Below are 19,118 nucleotides of genomic sequence, written 5' to 3' on the forward strand. Positions count from 1 at the left end.
TGTGACTACAACCGATTTCTTGAGTTGAGGAGAGTATGAAAGTCATATGTCTTGTGGAAATTATCTTGGATCGCTTTGCTTTATTGAGTTGCGTGCTTGCATTCATATGTGTTATTTATAAGGGACGATAAGGCACTAGGATGAACTCCATGGCCAAATATTCACATGCCTAGTCCAACAAATGATCCCCTAGAAGCCACTTTGAGCTTATCCCCTATTTTTTTTGTTACAAACACTTAGCCAATCACTTAGCTACTAAAATAAGCCTCATTTTAGCCTCATCAATAAACCTTACTACTATTTGGGTGCTAAATACAAGTTTGAGCTTTGTTTATTGTGCTGTAAGTTTTGGGTGGTGTTCTATTAAAGTTTAGAGATTTTTCAGATTTGATGTAATGTATAAGTATTGAGAATGAAGTTATTTGAAAGGAAAAAGACGGCCTTCAAATTGTAAAAGTCGAGGCCTTTGAAAAAAAAAGAGAAAAGAAAAAAAAAGTGAAATAAAGTAGAACTTCTATTGCTTTGTAAAGATGTACTCTTGTCTAGAAAAGATCTTAAGTTTGGGGGAATGAATGTGTGGGTTGTAAAATGTATAATATTTGGTTCTTTGCAAGGAAATTGTAGGAGTGAAGAATTTGACACTCAAATATGTAGTTTTTGAGCTACTATCCATATTTATCCTACATCATCCCTAGCCCCATTACAACCTTTGAATAAAGACCTTGGACTTTATTGTTAATGCATTATGTGTGTTTTGTAAATGGCTTGGTAGAGTTAAAGATGTTTGATTTGAAATCCACGGGTCTATATGATAAGTATTGCTTGACGAGTCAATGACGACGGTTTGAGTTGTAGGATCTTATGCTTGAACTTACTTTGAAGTGCACCTTGACTTGAAGTTCTAGGTGGATGAGTGATGGTTCTTGAGAGTGGGAAATTTTGATTGGAGATGTTTGGGGGTTGAGATTTTGTCATTCATGTCCCTGCTTGATTCGCTTCTATGAAAAATTTTGAAAAACTTTTGTGAGTTGAGCTTTAAAGTTATGTGCTTTATGTGATCTTGCTCGAGGACGAGCAATCAAATAAGTTTGGGGGTATTTGATGCAAATCAAATTGTACATTTTTATTCCCATAACTCTACATGAATTATATAATTTGATGCTTGCAAAAGTATGTTTTATGGTGTAGGAAGACGAATTAATGGTGAAACGAAACATGGAATGAAGCTTGGATGTCATTGAAAAAGTCGTGCAAAATGCCCAATTTGACAGACTGTTCAAGTTGACAGATTGCCTAAGTTGACAAACTGCCCAGTCTGCGTGGTGAGTCCAGAAAGCTCTCAAAATGAGGCACCCGGCCGGGTGAATTTTATGCCAAATAATTCCACCCGGCCGGGTACGAAGACGCAGTAACCTTCAAATTCAGTTTTCAAATAGTTTTGAGGCAGTTTTGGGGAGATGATTTAGACATTCTTGGACGAGAAAAGAGAGAGGAAAAGAGAAAAAGAGAGGAGGCAGAAGAGAAGGAAGAAATTCCGGCTAACATTCCGACGATCCGTCTCCACATCTCAATTCCACTCATCGAGAGCATGATTCCTATGGTTTTTATTGCAAATTCCACCATGTGTTTAGGCTAAACTCCTAATGTTGCTCCGAGTTATAATCTAGGCTTCGTATGGATGTTTCTACACCAATGAATTCATGTGTTTTATTACTGATAAGACTAATTTCATGCATCGGTTATGTGATGAAAAGTCACCTTTTTACTGGGTCTAACACAAGTTTTAAGCCAGGTGTGTGAAGGAATCGCTAGGTCCAGGAAGAGCTGAAGGCAGTGGACCGGCGAAGAAAAGCGAAGGAAAGTGAGCAGAATTAAAGAGAAAAATGGCTGGACGAAGGGAGTCAAAAGCTGAGGGTAACGAGGACTATTCACACCCTGCTGGACCCACTTCCACGCCTATATAAAGAGGAGCATGCAGCACACGAAAAAGGGATGATTTTGCTCTCAGCTCACACACTCACACACACTTGGGAAAATGGGGATTCTGGGGTAGTTAGAGGTTTTTCTTCGCGAGAAAGTCAGTGGTAACACCGCCCTCACGAAGGGCGAAGATACAATTATTTACATTCAGTTTTTTGTGTTGTTATTCCATCGAACTTCAACGTTTCTGAAGTCGATTGGTTGTTTGCTACTTACCGTTATCTATGCATTTACTTTACGTCATGATGGTGTTTATTTTGTGTTGATTCACGTTGATTCTGTGTTTTTGAGGTTTTATTTCAGAAGTTGAATGTTATACTCTGTTTAGATGTTTCTGTGCTTGATCTGGGAAATAGGTTGTGAATCTGTGCTGTTGTTGTTGATCTGTGGTTGATCGGTGAATCTGTAGCTATGGGTATAATTTTGGACGGAGTTTGTTTCGGATGCTTGGATCCGGAGTGGATTTAGCATCCGAAGTGTGGATCTGAACAGGGGAAACCGAGTTTGCATGGATTTTGAACTTTCTGCTTTCTTTTAACTTTACTTCGTCTAGTAGTCGTAGATCTGCCTTAGTTTAATTGTTCTTCGATTTTGTCACTTTAATTTCTGTTGCTTCGTTTTGAATTACGTTCTCACTCTTTTTACTAGATGTTTCATGCCAATTGTTGGAGAAGATGATGTCGTTGTTAGTTAATACTTTAGTTAGTTGTTTTCCAGCTTTTCATCCGTATTTTACCTTTTCAGTAAATGGTCCCCACCGGCATGTGTTTTCCCAGGTCTAGGTAAATTTAGGAAGCAGTTTTTTCGATCCAGTTGTTAGAATAGCATATCTCAATTATCAAGTCTAGTTAATTTCATCAACCCTAATTGCGTGGCAGCAGCCAACCCAAAAATAGTTCCAGAATCTTTGAACATGTTTCTTTGCGCATTCATCTCTATGGGATCGATCCCTACTTCCCTGTGCTAATTTTAGTATACGTGGTTGAGGGTTTTGAAGAGGTATTCTGTGTGTCCGACGACCGAGATCTTCCAACGATCCGTGAGTTCCTAGACCCTGTGATCTAGTGGATTCGCTAGACCCAGGAAGCTTGATATTCCTTACTGTGCACACAGTCTAGTCCACCACATCACTTCAGTTACCAACAATGTGCTCAATGTTTATACACTATGTTTTTGGCTAATAATGTAGTGTTGTTCTTTCCTTTGCTATTGTTTCTTTAACATAGTTTAGGAATGGTTGTTGTTGGTATGCTATTGAATTAGAATTGTTCAGAGGATAATTTGATAGTGGATTAAGTAGGTGATTATAGTAGATGTTTATTTCTCCAGCGCTTCCGCAGGAGTTTATAGACATCGAAGATTGGTTCATAGGTTATGTGTTCAGCTAATTGTGAACTACTCATCGTGTACATGTTCAGTGTATGTGATTAGGTTGATGTTTTAATCCTTTCACATGTTTCGTTGCCTAGTGAGCAACTTGGAGTAACATATTTTCTCATTTGAATAGTCTTTCTTTAGTTATCTTGTTGCTTTCTTTTGTCATTAACTTTCAGAAATCAAAAATCAAATCTCTGTATACTTTTATATGCTCTAAGTGTAAACAATCTTTACCTCCCTGTGGATCGACACTTGAAATACTATTAACGACGTTGTAATCTTGCAGTATCGTAGTATTATTAGAGTTAATTAATTAAACTTGATATCTTGTGTGAACTGAATCAGATACTCTAAAATACACATCAAATTTTGGCGCCGTTGCTGGGGAGGCAATAGGTTGTTTAACTTTTAGTTTGTTTATTTGTGTTTTATTTTATTTGATCTTTCTTTTTATAGTGTAGGTACTTACTTCGCGTTCTTGGGAGTGATTTTCAGAGTGAAAACACCCGGCCGGGTGTTCCTTCTGGAACACTCTGCTAGTTCTGCGCGTCTTCTGTAAAACCGCCATAACTCCCTCATTCGGACTCTGATTGAGATGTGCAAGATACCCACGCGAAGTTGTTTCACATATTAATTTATTCATTTTCTTTAATACTAATTTATAGTACTCTCTTTTAAGTAGTTAGATTTGGTATTTATTATCGAGAGTTTGTTGCATCAAAAATAGGATACGTAGTTATTATTTAGAATTTATTACCACTTTTATTATACTCATTTTGATGTATTATAAATGACGTAAAAGGGATGTATTTATATCCTTTTTCCATCTTTTGTTCTATTGTTCTTCTCAATCTCGGCCCTCCATTTTCAAGATCTAATGGCTGAATTAAGGGTCACATGTTATTAATTAAAATATTCAAAAAAAAATTGAAAATGGCCTTTTAGGAAGGCACACTTTAGTCAGTTATGAACGTTTCCTTGAATTTCTCCCTCAAATCCCACATATGATTTTTCTTTCTTTTCTCAAGTTACTGACTCAAATCTCACGCATAATATCTCTTTCTTTCTCTTTCTTTCCTTTAATTCAATAGTATTGATTCTGATTTTTTGTTCATGATTACACAATAATTTCTCTTTCTTCTCTCACATAACTGACTCGATTTTATGCGTTGAAAATGATATCTCCGCCGCCTCCATAAGGAAGAAAGCCGTCGAGGTCTGCGCCAGAGTCGATGCTACAATCTTTCTTCTCTCCCTCGTCATTTTTTCTTCTCTCCCTCGTCATTTTTTCTCCATTGAAGACCTTCTCAAGAAATTGTTGTCGTCTTTTTTTCAATTGAAGATGTCTGTTTATTTTTTTTATTATTGTTAAAATTTTGGTGGAAAGTTATTGTATTAGTCGTGTAATTGACATCTATGGTTTTCTGTATTTGTTTGTGATTAGTTTGTTCTTGCATTTAGTTTTATTTTGCATCAATTGTCGTTTTATTTTCACGAAATCATCCATTGCTTACAGATTTTTGTGTTTTCTTTTCGTCAGTTACAACTTATAAATTTTCGACAAGTAATGTACTATATTAAGTGTATAATGTGGATTGTATTAATGTACGATTATAGTTGTATAATGTATATGTCAGCTTTGAATAATGTACATTGCAATGAGTTTAATGTGTGACTGAAAAGGTCGTGGAGATCCTCTCGTGTGTGTGTGTAATAAATCAGACTTCTTAGATCCAGAGAATCTGCTAGATCACGGGGTCTAGGAATTCAGAGAACCCTTGAAACCATCGGTCGTTGGGCACACAATCGGTACCTGCTTTTCAAAACCCTTAACCCACAGTACTAAAAACTAGTATAAGGAAGTGGGGATCGAATCCCACAGAGATGGAAGCTTAAGTAAACATGAAAGAGATTTTGGACACTGGTTTTGGCTGCTGCCACGCATTTTTGTGGGGTTGAGACTTAACTACTAGACTCGGGAAACGTAAATAATCTATTCTAGCAGCCAGACCTAGGCAAATATAACTGAAACATGCATGACGAAAATAAACAAGTTGTAAACAAGACAACACTCCAGCGATAATATTTTACTAGACCTAATGAACAACTTTTCCTAAAAAATGCTAGACAGAGGAAAGACAGATCGTGGGGACCATTTCCCAAATTAGCAAAGTACGAATGAAAAGATGCAAAATAACTAACTAAAGGTTCAACTAACAACTAGCTTCATCTTCTCTAACGATCCTTGATCACAAAATGCAGAGAAAAATAGAGTAAACTACAAAACGAAACAAAGCGAGCTGAATTAAACCATTTAACTACGATTAACTACTAAAATTAAGTAGATCTACTATCGCTAGACGAGGTAAATGAGAAAACAGAAACTAAACATCAAAACCATGCAGAAATGAACAGATCCAAACACTGGTTGCTTCATCCGCTCCGGATCCAAGCCATCCACAACAAACCACAACAATTCACATCTCCGATCACACAGATTCAACCAGATTTAACCGATCAACTACGATCTCCACACAATTCAACTCAACAACTCAGATCAATCGCTAAAAGCATCCAAAGTAAACAGAAAAGCAGTAATAACATGAAACGAAACCATAGCAAGAACTTCCATAGCTAAACAAGTGCAGATTCAACAGAATTTTAGCAAAATAAGGCCGAGCTTCGAACAGCGAAGTCTCGGAAAATTCAGAAACGGAAACTTAAAACAGAAACTGCAAATTGTATCTTCGCCTCGCGTAGAGACGGTGTTACGCAAACTGATTCTTAAACTATGAACCGCAAAAACCCCAAACTGATCCCCAAATGAGTGTGTGTAGAGTGCGAGAAGTGAGCTAAGAGCTAAAATGGATGATGATGGAACTCTCTTCATGTATGCCGCGTGCTCTTATTTATGAGGAGTTGAGCTTTTAGATTCTTCCTTGTATTCCCTATTTTGCCCTTTGTCTAGGATGCTCCTCCATCTGGTAAATTTTCTTTTTCCTGCCAGAATCCTTCTCCAGACAATCTTCTCCTTTCTTCCTGGATCTGGTATTTTCTCTACAAACCTAGCTTACAAAACCTTGTTAGACTCAAGAAATTACAGAATTTAACCTCATAACCAATGCATGGAATTAGCCTTATCAGTGACATAAGTTAAATCCATTCCCCTTTGGGTTTAGCAATCCATGTGGCTAGGGTATAGTACCGACCGAATAACGAAAACGTCACCAAGGGCAGAGAGTTTGAATCATTCCCTTTGGGTTTAGCAACCCATGGGGCTAGACTATAGCACCACCTCATGAATTAAATTTCATTTTTAATGCGTTTAAGATTTGGTACAGTAAATAATGTACCAATAGTATCTAATAATGTGCACGAATCAGTGAATAATGTACAGATTGAATAGAATAATATTGAAAGGAAATTGAATTCATACCCTTTGGGTTTAGCAATCCATGAGGCTAGGTTGTAGTACCCACTCACAAACGGAACCATCACAAAGAGCAGAGAGTTTGAATCATTCCCCTTGGGTTTAGCAATCCATGGGGCTAGGTTGTAGTACCCACTCACAAACGGAATCATCACAAAGGGTAGAGAGTTTGAATAATTCCCCTTGGGTTTAGCAACTCATGGGGCTAGGTTATAACACCACAACATGAATTAAATTTCATTTTTTAATGCGTTTAAGATCTGGTACAGTAAATAATGTACCAATAGTATCTAATAATGTGCACGGATCAGTGCATAATGTACATATCGTCCATTACTACAGGACACAAATCGTCCATTATTGAGTAAATAAAATCCATTACACTGAAATATTTGTACATTATGTTTATCAGTTAAAACTACTCATAAAATCACAACATAAACGTCTCATAAACATATACATTACAGGACACAAATCGTCCATTACTGAGTAAATAAAATCCATTACACTGAAATATTTTCACATTATGTTTATAAGTTAAAACTACTCATAAAATCAGAACAAAAACGTCTCAGAAACATATACATTACAGGACACAAATCGTCCATTACTGAGTAAATAAAATCCATTACATGAAAATATTTGTACATTATGTTTATCAGTTAAAACTACTCCCTAACGTAGATGTTATATGAACCCTAGAGGTATGACTGGAACTCGTGGACTTTGCCGACGGTTGTGTTACTTACTCCATAGTACACTCTAGAACACGATGAACATATCTACGTTGCTTGGAACCTGTCTAAAATAATACATCAGAAAAGGTTAAATAATGTACCACATTAATCTAACGTAATGTATATCAAGGTATAAATAATGTAACATATAAATGGAATGTAATTTAAATATCCATTTATATGCATAATGTACAGAATCATGCAAATAATGTACAAAAAAGAAACAATCCAGCCAACAATTACAGCAACACAACCATGACGGACAGTAAGTTCAAAACAAACAAAATAGACCCAAAAACTAATCAAAAGCAGTAATTAACTAAAAACTTCAATAATTGACAAAATCCTAACAAAAATGAAAACGATTTCAGGTTTCACACAAAGATCGACCAAACGTTTGTGAAAATCGTGACGTTGTTTAGTAGAACACTGTGAATAGTCTACTATGTGGTGGTTTGACGGCGAAAATTAAACGCAAACCAATCAATCAGTAATAAAGAAAAACCCAATTGAAAAATCAAAAATCAGGAACCCTACCTTGTTGTTGATTGCAAGTCTTCCACCGATTAAAACGTTGCTGCATCGAACGAGTGAGCAAAACCCGGCAGAAATCGTCTTCTCCGTGTAGTTGCTCCGATTTAGTAGCCGCTAGGGTTTTGAAATTGGAGAGAAATGGTTTTGATCGTGGGTTGAGGGAAGAGAGACGTCTGGTGTGAGAGAGAGTGATTGGATGGAATGTAAAGCGGTTTCAATAAAAATCACGCTTAATTGTAGGAACTGCCATTTTTAATTCATCATTGTTTTACTCTTATACCCTTATAATGCACGAAATAGGACCAATAATGTAGCACGGGATAAGTTCCACAATTTTTTGATCTTGACCGTCCACGTATTTAATCTAATGGATGATATTAAGAAGGAAATAAACATTAAGGGGTCAATAGGACCCTAATGCTCCCCTCACGTAAAAATTCAAAACTCAGATTGTTCTTTTATTCATTTATTTGAAATTATAAATAAAAATGAATTAGATCAAGTTTTGAGTTTATATAATTTGTAAAATTAATGATATTAATAATATTATTGATATATTCAGATTCAAATTAATATATTATACAAAACAAATTATGATAACTTAACTATATAAAATGATGTTGTAAATTAGTCTAATTTCCAACCATGCACAAAACAATAGAGGAGATCAATGCTTACAAGAAAATAGTTAACTGATTTTAGAATTAGATTTAAAGGCATGTTGATGTAGTCATTCTTCTGATTAAAAAATAACACAATTCTGATTCTGTGATTAACCTCAAATTGACAAATGATATCAATGTTTAGCGATGATGCTCACAAAACATGTAAATCATGAAGTAGCATTATACTAGTAGGAGTAAAATATATACAGTTTATCCAATAACTTTCTTTTGTTTTATTACCTTTTCGTTTAATAATCAGATGTTTGTTGAAAATAAAGGTGGGAATAAATAATCTGTATATGCCATTTTTTGGTTTTTGTCACAGCGAAGAAATAATAATAATAATAATAATAATAATAATAATAATAATAATAATATAATATAATATAATATAATATAATATAATAATAATAATAATCGAAATTGTTTTCTTGTTATCCCGTAAGTTACCTGTTGGGTCCAATCCATGTCAAGTACTTGACTGTGGACTAAATTTGAATACAAAACTAAAAGGGGCCCATAAATAGTGCTTCGCCCATTTTCACAATAGCTGGGCCTTGCATTTGGGCTTTTCTTTTGAGTTAACATATATGCAAAGGTATTACTAGAACAATATGTATAAATAACTTTGCTCATTGGCCTAATTTTTTAGCGTGTGTTTATTACTCCCTCTGTTCACGAAAAATAGTCGTATTTGTAGGCGACACAGGTTTTAATGAAAAACTGGTAAAGTAAAAGAGAAAGAAGAAAAAGTAGATAAAGTAGGAGAGGATTAGATAAAAAGTAAGAGAAAGGAGAAAAAAAATGTGAGAGTATTTATTTTTGAAATTTGACAATTTTTTATCGACACCCCAGTGATTTTTTACAAGTTGCCACATTAATTCAATAATGTATATTTTATTGATCTATGAAAAATGGTAAAAAACTTGATATTTATAAACACAAGAAAGCCTAGATGTGTCATCACTGGATTCAAAATTGAAAAAAAGTTTAAATTGGTGGGGTGAACCATTGTAAGACGTAAGGCCCATTCAAGACGGAGCCAGAAATTTTATATAGGTGGGACAAAAATATACATAAAGATATTTTAATAAATTAAGAAGGGTATAAATAAGGATATTTAAAAAATATCAAAATTAACTAACAAAAGTAGCATATATAATTTTTTTTAGGTGGGGCATTTCCCTCTTTGTGGCAACCATATAGATCCGTCCCTAGGCCCAAGATATCATCAACTCATATTTGGCATAAGAAACTTTAGTAGTATTTTCAAAACAGAAAGTTTGAGTAATCATAATTCAGTAAATCTTGATTACATATAAAAAAATCCAAACTTAGATTTCATATGTTTGAACTTAAATAAGTGACCTCTATTAATAGGTAAATACCTTTTCTGTTTTAATAAAAATTAAATTATAAATTTGGGGATTTTCCTTTTATATTTTTGTCGCTAACGCTGAAAGAATTTAGTGCCAAACTCTAACAAACGTTTACAAATTTTCATACTAATAATTCGACAAAAGCTAATCAAAATGTGCCTTTGACAGCAGACCATTAATTTGACCCCAAGATTATTCTAACTTATTCAAATCACAATATGTCGAAATCAATACACAAAGTTGCACAAATTTGAAAGCCTAGTGTTTGAATGGATTTCTTAAATTACGTAAGTATGATAATTTATTATGGAATGAAAGTGTGTGGTTGTTTGGGAGAAAAAAAAAGTTAAGTAGTGTAGGATAATAAGTTGTTGTGTAAGCAATTACTTTGGACTCAGTCTTATGGATGGCGAGTTGGCACTGACAGCCTTATCAATCTTGGCGGTATATATAGATTATTGAAATTGATGTGACATCTAAACCATGTCCCTTCGATTTTACTATGGTTGGACTAACAGTCCATACTTTCATAATTACATTATTTCAGGTGTTCCCGTACACAAACATTAATTAAATATTGTAACCAAACCTTGCTCAGAATTATTGGCTGTTTTTAACTTCGGAACAATTATTTCGACTTAAACCCACGAGATGAATAAATAATTATGTATAGTCCTATACTCCTTTAGAATAATCTCATTGAATAAATATATATGCATAGTCGTATAGAATAATATAATTATAGGGCTCGTGTAAGTTGTAACACACTCAGAAATTGATTTTATTTTAATAATGTAAGAAGAAACGGGTGTTGAAAGTCCAATCTTAGTAAAGCAGTTGACATCATATTATAAAACCCAGCATTCTAGAAAAAGCATCCCACAGATAGAAAGTGACCATAATCTTCATCTATATGCAAATCACCAGTTATATATACAGATAAATAACCAAAAGCTAAGTATCATGATCCAATTCTCAAAGTTTGAGCAATTATTTCTTCTAAAAGAAACAAAAGATGTTAGGCCCTAATCCTCAAAATAAAGATTATCGAAACACTTTACAGTGAAAATAAAAAAGGGACCATCAATATTGACATCTTCCACAAAAATTAATCACCACCAAATATTAACTTAATTTAATTTAATTAACCAACAAATTACCCAAATCCCCATCCCAACTCAGAACTCAGTCGAGTTCCGGCCCGAACTCTTCCCAACTCGGTGCCTCGCCTGAGTCACTCCGCCTTTCATCACCGCTTCCCAATCCACCTCCCCGTCCTCCGCCGTCTCCGGCCCTCTCAGCCCCTCCAAAATCCGCCTAGCCTTCTCCCTCGCCCGCTCGCTGTCCCCCTTCGCAACGTCGAGCAGCACCTCCTCCGCCCCGGCGTCCCTCGCCAGCCCCTTGAACCTCAAGCTCCGATCACTCAACGAGTGCAAGGCGGCGACACAGTTCTCCCGAGTCGACTCGGAGCTGAACTCGGCCCGGTTCCTCAACAGCCCCACGAGGCAATCCACCGCATTAGCGTCGAGCAGCGCCGCCCGCCCCTCGTCGCAGGCCGCCAGGTTGCACACGGTGAGCACCACACGCGCCGCCAGGTCGCCGTCCCTGAGCAGCCCCAGCAGCGCCGCCGCGGCTCCGAGCCGGATCACCTTCGCCCGGTTGCTCTGCACGAGCGTGAGGTGGTACAGCGCCAGCGCGGAGTCGTGGCGGCTCCGCCGCGTGCCGGATCTGAGCTCGTGCAGCAGCGGCGGCAGGGCGCCGAGCACGCCGATGGCGGTCTTGTTGCCGTCCTCGAGCGCGAGGCTGAAGATCGCACCGGCGGCGTGCTCCCGCGACTCGTCGTAGCCGCTCTTCAGAAGGTCGATCAGCAGCGGGACCACTCCGGCTCTCACGATCCTCACCTTGTTCCCCTTGTCGAGCGAGAGATTGACCATCGCCGCCGTCGCGTTCGTCTGCACGGCGGAGTAGCGCGAGTTCAGCAGCTGCTTCAGCGCCAGAAGCAGCCGCTCCGAGCAGAGAGCTGCGCGGGCTTCTTCGCTCGTCCTCGTCTTCTTCCGCAGCTGAATCACGGCTAGTTCCTGCTCGTAAACATCCTTGCTCCTCATTTTAATGATGAAATTCTCATCCTCGGACGACGAATTGTTCCTAGATCCTTCCTCCGCGGCGAATTCGGAGGAGGTGGAAGGGGACGAGGAGTAAGAGAAGCACGACGGCCGCGTCGCGAAGGGGAGAAGCGGCGTCGTATTGGCGATCACGGATTCCTCTGAGCTTGAAGACAAATCCAAATCCCTAGAATTCAATTCTGTCGCGGCGTGGGAGAGGAAAATCGGAGGGGTTTCAGCGACGCCTTTCAGCAATTCTTTCTCCGATGCCCGAATTTTGGGGATTTTTTCTAGGGTTTCGGCCGAGGCTGAAAGGGAGCGAATGGTCGACTCGATTTCCGAATTGTCGGGCGGATTCGGGTGGGCCGGCCCGTTCTTGGAGCACCAGCTGAGAATGGTTTTTTTGAGAGCTAAATTGGGGATGACAGTTGAGAAATCGGGCTTCGATCCGTCGGAAAGCGTGGGGACGAAGCTTAGAGCTTTGCAGATGTCGACGCACGCGCGCTCGAAGGTCTGGCCGGAGGAGACGATGGCGGGGTCGAACATCAAGGAGTTGGAGATTGGGCAGAGAAATTCCAGCGGCGGCTGGTTCTTGGCGGCGGAGGGAGCTCTGTGGAAGGAGATTTTCCAGCGGCGGAACTTTCCATTTCCGCCCATTTGGTTGCGAGGTGGTGGTGGAGATTGGGATTTAGGGGGAAGGTGAGCTAGGGTTGGAGAGATTCATGTGATGGAGACTTTTTATTAATGGGGTTTTGATAAAGATTGGATTTTTGGGAGAATCTTGGTGGACTAAGTCTGGGGTGGGGTGGGGTGGATGTGTGTGCGTGTGCGGATTGATGGAGATGATGAGAGAGAGGAGATGCTGTTTCGCGATGCCCGACTTTGGTGGGGTAGCAAATGGTAATTATAACTTAAAACACTGTTGATTACCTTAATTATGCTAATGATTCATTTAGTCTATGTTTAGTTTTTGAAAGGCTGTTGAGATAAGATTGCATCGATAAATTGTCAAATCTAGTTCATATTTAGTCTATGAAGGTCAAATGCTTCGAACTGATAATTTTCTAAACGATACAACAATATATAAGAAATTAAGCCAAAATTTTCAAAATACACAAATGGAGGAAATAAAATTGTGTTGGGCGTCTTTAAGAAAGACAAAAGGGTAGTGCAGTAACTTCAAATACAAAAAGTTTTAATCGTAGTATTAACCTGGGTTTGAATACTCTCCATAAAAAATTAAAATATTAATTTAATCATTTTAGCTAACATATGAAAAAATATTTTATTTTGCTAATTAAATTTTTACTACCTTTTATAGTGCTATACCCTTTTCTAGTTCAATAAATATTTTTTCTTATAATTTGTAATTTTTTCTCATTCCATATAGAAATGATATTTTTATTTTAAACAATTTATTTAGAAATAAATTTTAAACCAATCATATAATTAATGTATAAATTTATTATATTCAATTCAACTATATTAGCTAGTACTCTATAGAAAACACATTTATATTTACTACACCCTCCGTCCACAAAAAATAAAGCACATTTACCATTTTTTGCCATCCAAAAAAAATAGAGCACATTCATTTATGAAAAATTTTCAATAAATAATAACTCTACACATCATTCCACTAACACTACCTATCACTTACTTTTTTTCCTTCTTTTTTACTTTTTTCTCTTCTCTCTTACTTTACCAATTCTACATTAATACTTGTGGCATACACCAATTGCTCTATTTTTTGTGGACTGAGGGAGTAATATATATTTTTATAATATATCCTTTTAAAAATTAAAAATTATTATACTTATAATTTGTGGTATATTTTTCCTCACATTCCATATAGAAAACTTTTTTTTTTCCAAAAACGTTTATCAGCAATTAATTTCAAATTAATCTTATATAGTACTCCTATAATGTAAATTATATATTCCGGCATACCTATAAATTAATCACATTAATGCTAAATAAATTTTATTTTCTTTTATCTCTATAATAAATGAATACATATACAAATAGCGTTATTTCACACTAATTTGTAAAATACAAGAATATATATTTTCCTAAATAATTACTACAGTACATTTTTAATTTATACTACTTGGATGGATAATCGAGTACTTTATAGTAGGAGTATAATTTTTTTTATAATAGTTTAAAAGTACAATAAATAAAGTAGAATAACGAGTATAACTTTCAAATAATGGATCTAAATATATTTTCATGTGTATTTGAAAAGATAAATCTATCTGACTATTTTTAAAAAATTGAAAAAAGTAATGAATTTAAAATTAAATAATGAGAATTATCACATTTTGGGCCAATCCTATGGAGCTCGATGGAGCTCGTGTTAGTTTCAAACCAACCTTATCGGGTTAAGGATTATTCGGCTTAGTGTCTTTCACTTTTTTCTTTTTTTTTTTCGCGCAATAAATTTTCAACACTAATCATATAAATTTATCGGGTTATACATATCAATATGCGAATTTTGAATTGAAATAACATCACGTAATAATTGATAAACAATTGCAATATGGAGTACTATACTACTCCCTCCGTTCCATAGTAATAGGAGCGTTTTTCCATTTTCATTTGTTTCATAGTAATAGAGTCATTTCCCTTTTTTAGTAAAAAGTCAACACATTTTTCCACACCTACTTTACTCTCTCTTACTTTTTTCTCTCTTTATTTCTCTACCTTTTTCATTTTTAACTTTATTCTCTCTTTACTTAACTCACCTAACACAATTTTTCTATCTCTGTGCCGAAAAGTTTTGCCCCCATTACTATGGAATTGAGGGAGTATAAAATAGGGGATGGAGTATCGTGTTGATTATAAATTGACGCTAGGAGATGAAATATGATTAGACGAGCATGGCTATATGGAAGTAGTACTAGTAATTTATTACTTGTATGGGCAAATTTTAATGCTTGAGAGTTTAAAGGTCGATGGTCATCATCGTCCCTATTAATAAGGTTGTAACAGTCACTCCTTTTTTCCTGGTTTTAATGCAAAGACAAAAAAACCACCACAGAAAGCGACAACAATTACGTTTCACCACTCCCATCTGATCTCCCTATCTCCACCACCACCACCACCGTCACAGCCGCGGCAGCCTTGTCCCTCCTCTCCTCCCACATTATCTGTGTAATCCCATTCCCATGCACAAAATCAAAAATCACAATCGCTGCTAAACCCCTTTTAAGGAAATACTATCTGGAAACGAGGAGATGGTGAATGGTGTGAAGAGAAGAAGATTGTTTATGCGAATTTGATCATAATCGGGAGGTGGTGCGGTCCGCTGTGATCATGGCGGACATAGTGAAGCAGATCCTCGCGAAGCCGATCCAATACGCGGACGAGGTGATCAAGCTGTCGGATCAAGCCAGTTTCATGAAAGGGGAATGCAACGACATCAAGATCAGGACGGAGAAGCTCGCCACCCTCCTCCGCCAGGCCGCCCGCGCCAGCGGCGACCTCTACGAGCGCCCCACGCGCCGCATCATCGAGGACACCGAGCAGGTCCTCGACAAGGCCCTCACCCTCGTCTTCAAGTGCCGCTCCAACGGCATCCGCCGCATCTTCACCATCACCCCCCTCGCCGCCTTCAAGAAGATCAACCAGCAGCTCGACAACTCCATCGGCGACGTCTCCTGGCTCCTCCGCGTCTCCGCCCCTGCAGACGACCGCGACGATGAGTACCTCGGCTTGCCCCCAATCGCCGCCAACGAGCCCATTTTATGCCTCATTTGGGAGCAGATCGCCATCCTCTGCTCCGGCAGTTTGGATGACCGCGCCGACGCCGCTGCTTCTTTAGTCTCCCTCGCCCGAGACAACGACCGCTACGGCAGCCTGATCATCGAGGAGGGCGGCGTGGTGCCGCTGCTGAAGCTGCTCAAGGAAGGCCGGATGGAAGGGCAGGAACACGCGGCCCGGGCTATTGGGTTGCTCGGGAGAGATCCCGAGAGCGTGGAGATCATCGTCAACGCCGGCGTTTGCCAGGTGGTGGCGAAGATTTTAAAAGAAGGCCACATGAAGGTGCAGATTGTGGTGGCGTGGGCGCTATCAGAGCTCGCCGCGAACCACCGGAAATGTCAGGATCCGTTCGCGCAGCACAACGTCATCCGCCTCCTCGTCAGCCACCTCGCATTCGAAACCATCCCCGAGCACAGTAAATACGCCATAGCCACTAGCAAACACTCGATCCACTCCCTTGTGATGGCGAATTCGAACCCGAACCCTAACCCTAACCATAAAGGCAATAATGAACAAACAGAGGAAAAGCATCACAGCGTCGCCGATCACCCCATGGACAATCAAATGCCTAGCCAAATGCACAATGTCGTCACCAACACCATAGCTATGAAATCCACCATGTTGCCGATCCATCACAAAGCCACAACCGGATCTCCATCTCCGATCAGCCACTCCGACGCCGGCGAAAAAAGTGTTAAATCGAATAAACAACAGAGTCACCAGTTCATCAAACAAAACAAAGGCCATGGATTACCTGGATCCAGCATTAAAAGGAGAGAATTCGAAGATCCAGCTACTAAAGCAGAGATGAAAGCGATGGCAGCCAGAGCCCTACGGTACCTCTGCGCAGGAAACGTATCCGTATGCAAAAGCATAACAGAGTCACGCGCTCTGTTATGCCTCGCCGTACTACTAGAAAAGGGGGAAGACGAAGTGAAATACAATTCCGCCATGGCGTTGATGGAAATCACCGCCGTGGCCGAGCAGGATTCAGATCTGAGACGATCGGCGTTCAAACCAACCGCACCGGTAGCCAAAGCCGTGGTAGATCAATTCCTCCGAATCGTAGAGAAAGCAGACTGCGAGCTGCTGATTCCGAGCATTAGGTCAATCGGAAACCTAGCGCGAACATTCCGAGCAACAGAAACCAGATTCATACCGCCGTTGGTGAATCTCCTCGACGACAGAGAGCCGGAGGTGAGCTGCGAGGCGGCGCTGGGGCTGAACAAGTTCGCGTGCCCGGAGAATTTCCTCCACGACACGCACTGCAAGTCGATCATCAGCGGGGGAGGGCACAAGCATCTGATCCCGCTGATCTACTTCGGGGAGCAGATGGTGCAGATACCGTCGTTCATACTGCTGTGCTATCTGGCGATGCACGTGCCGGATAGCGAGACGCTGGCGCAGGAAGATGTGCTGATAGCGCTGGAGTGGTCGACGAAGCAGCAGCATCTGATGCAGGATGAGGGCATTGTTACGCTGGTGTATGAGGCCAAGAAGAGATTCGAGCTGTATCAATCCAGAGTCTCCAAACAGTACCACTAATTTTCTGTATAGATCATTTGTAGTGATGTAATGCTGTTGTGTTTGTGATTTGTTAGAGGAATAGATTTCTTCATCAAATGATTCAAATCCAAATAGTTGACATGCCCACTTTCTCCCATTATTTCTCTTGCATTGCTCTCTACTCATAGCTTGGCTAGCAGGCTCACATATCTGGCTCTCCACTCCAGTTTCAGCCAATGCTATTTTTCTCTATGTAATCTTTAACCTTTGCACAAATTCAAACTAAAACTCTCAAATTCAGTCTCCGATAGTGACATTGAAGAAGTCACTACACCGTCTTCATCGTTCGGCTCACACCATTTGAAAAAACGGCAATCTTTTCTCTCACAAACAAAGTATAGCTTCCCCATTGTAGGTTTTCCATGGGTGTTGATGATTCAAAGTGAAGCCCGATTCTTGCAATGGCAAAATTAGTACCGGAATCGGAGGTCACATCTGCCACCATGCACACCAGTCGTTCTGCTGTAGTTCGAACGGTCTATAGTTGACAATGTTGGGTTACTGCCAACACTTTGTGTTCTTGCAAGAACTAGGGTTCCTCTCCTCTACATGAACCGAGGAAGAAAAAGAATGTAAATGTAGAACTAGGGTCGGTAACGTGTTTATAAAAGACACGCTTTAATTTTTAATTAGTTTTTTCGAATTAAATTAGAATATTTTTTATACAATTATTAAAATTCTAATATAAACTCTTAAATAATCCAGTCAAAATTTGTAAACAGTAGTTGACTGTTATATTTAATCGGTGTCATCCAAAAAGGACTAAATCTAGTCTGTTTTCATTTGCAAGGGATAAAATAATTCAAAAGGTAATATTCTGGATCAAATTCATAAAATTTCCATATGTTTAAGACATATTTGGCCTTTAATCAATTAAAAATAAGGAAGTTGGTTCAATCCGTCCCGAGGTGTGAATTGTGAAGCTATCTTATCCTGAGTTTTTCAAGACTATAAAACTTCGGCATTCTTCGACATTCTGCCATTTGATACCCAACCTTTGGCCTCCTTCTCGAAGACTTTAGGATATCATTTACTTATAAATTAATCAATACTCCTTTCAATCTTAAATATAAAGATTTTAATTTACAAATAGCTTTTTAATTCTTGTAAATTTGATCAAAACTCTCCTTTCATATGGTGCAGTAAATTTTATCAAAACTCCACTTTTATATATGTATAGAAGATTGCAATTTTATTTATTGACATTTAATTTGTTCGTATTTAATTGTATTAATTCCTTCTTCAATTAATAAATTTTGTTTAGTTTTGTTAAGTAAAATGTGTTCTTTCCACTATTTATATTGTTACATACAATATAAATTATTTTTGTGTCTTTAGTGATTGGATGAACGATATTTTGGTGGAATACAATGAGCCAAAAATATTTGCTACTTTATCTAATAAAAGAATTTAAGTCGTTTCTATGGATACACTTGTAGGAATCAATTGTAATGGTCTATATATAAACTACTATGTATAATTTTATTTTTTATTTTTTAAGATTAAAAAGATAATGCTAACAATTATCAAATTTAGAATTTAGAAACTCAATGTCAATATAGGTGGTGTTCGATTTCCTAGAT

The 19,118-nt window shown here is 38.2% G+C and overlaps 2 protein-coding genes across 2 annotated transcripts; one reads left to right on the forward strand and one right to left on the reverse strand.

Annotated features, from left to right (window-relative positions):
* Positions 1-10,986: 10,986 nt before the first annotated feature.
* Positions 10,987-13,044, reverse strand: LOC125201545 (U-box domain-containing protein 38-like). Its single transcript, XM_048099705.1, has one exon. It carries the CDS (start codon positions 12,859-12,861, stop codon positions 11,281-11,283), a length of 1,581 nt encoding a protein of 526 aa, XP_047955662.1. The 5' UTR covers positions 12,862-13,044; the 3' UTR covers positions 10,987-11,280.
* A 2,190-nt stretch (positions 13,045-15,234) lies between these two features.
* Positions 15,235-17,612, forward strand: LOC125220553. Its single transcript, XM_048122717.1, has one exon. The coding sequence runs from the start codon at positions 15,523-15,525 to the stop codon at positions 17,512-17,514; it is 1,992 nt and encodes a 663-aa protein (XP_047978674.1). The 5' UTR covers positions 15,235-15,522; the 3' UTR covers positions 17,515-17,612.
* Positions 17,613-19,118: the final 1,506 nt, after the last annotated feature.

This window comes from Salvia hispanica, chromosome 1, assembly GCF_023119035.1.
Source record: "Salvia hispanica cultivar TCC Black 2014 chromosome 1, UniMelb_Shisp_WGS_1.0, whole genome shotgun sequence".
Classification (NCBI taxonomy): domain Eukaryota; kingdom Viridiplantae; phylum Streptophyta; class Magnoliopsida; order Lamiales; family Lamiaceae; genus Salvia; species Salvia hispanica.

Bases quoted from the DNA above. Each gene is read 5' to 3' on its own strand.
- LOC125201545 (XM_048099705.1), bottom strand. From the start codon at position 12,861: ATGGGCGGAAATGGAAAGTTCCGCCGCTGGAAAATCTCCTTCCACAGA.
- LOC125220553 (XM_048122717.1), top strand. From the start codon at position 15,523: ATGGCGGACATAGTGAAGCAGATCCTCGCGAAGCCGATCCAATACGCG.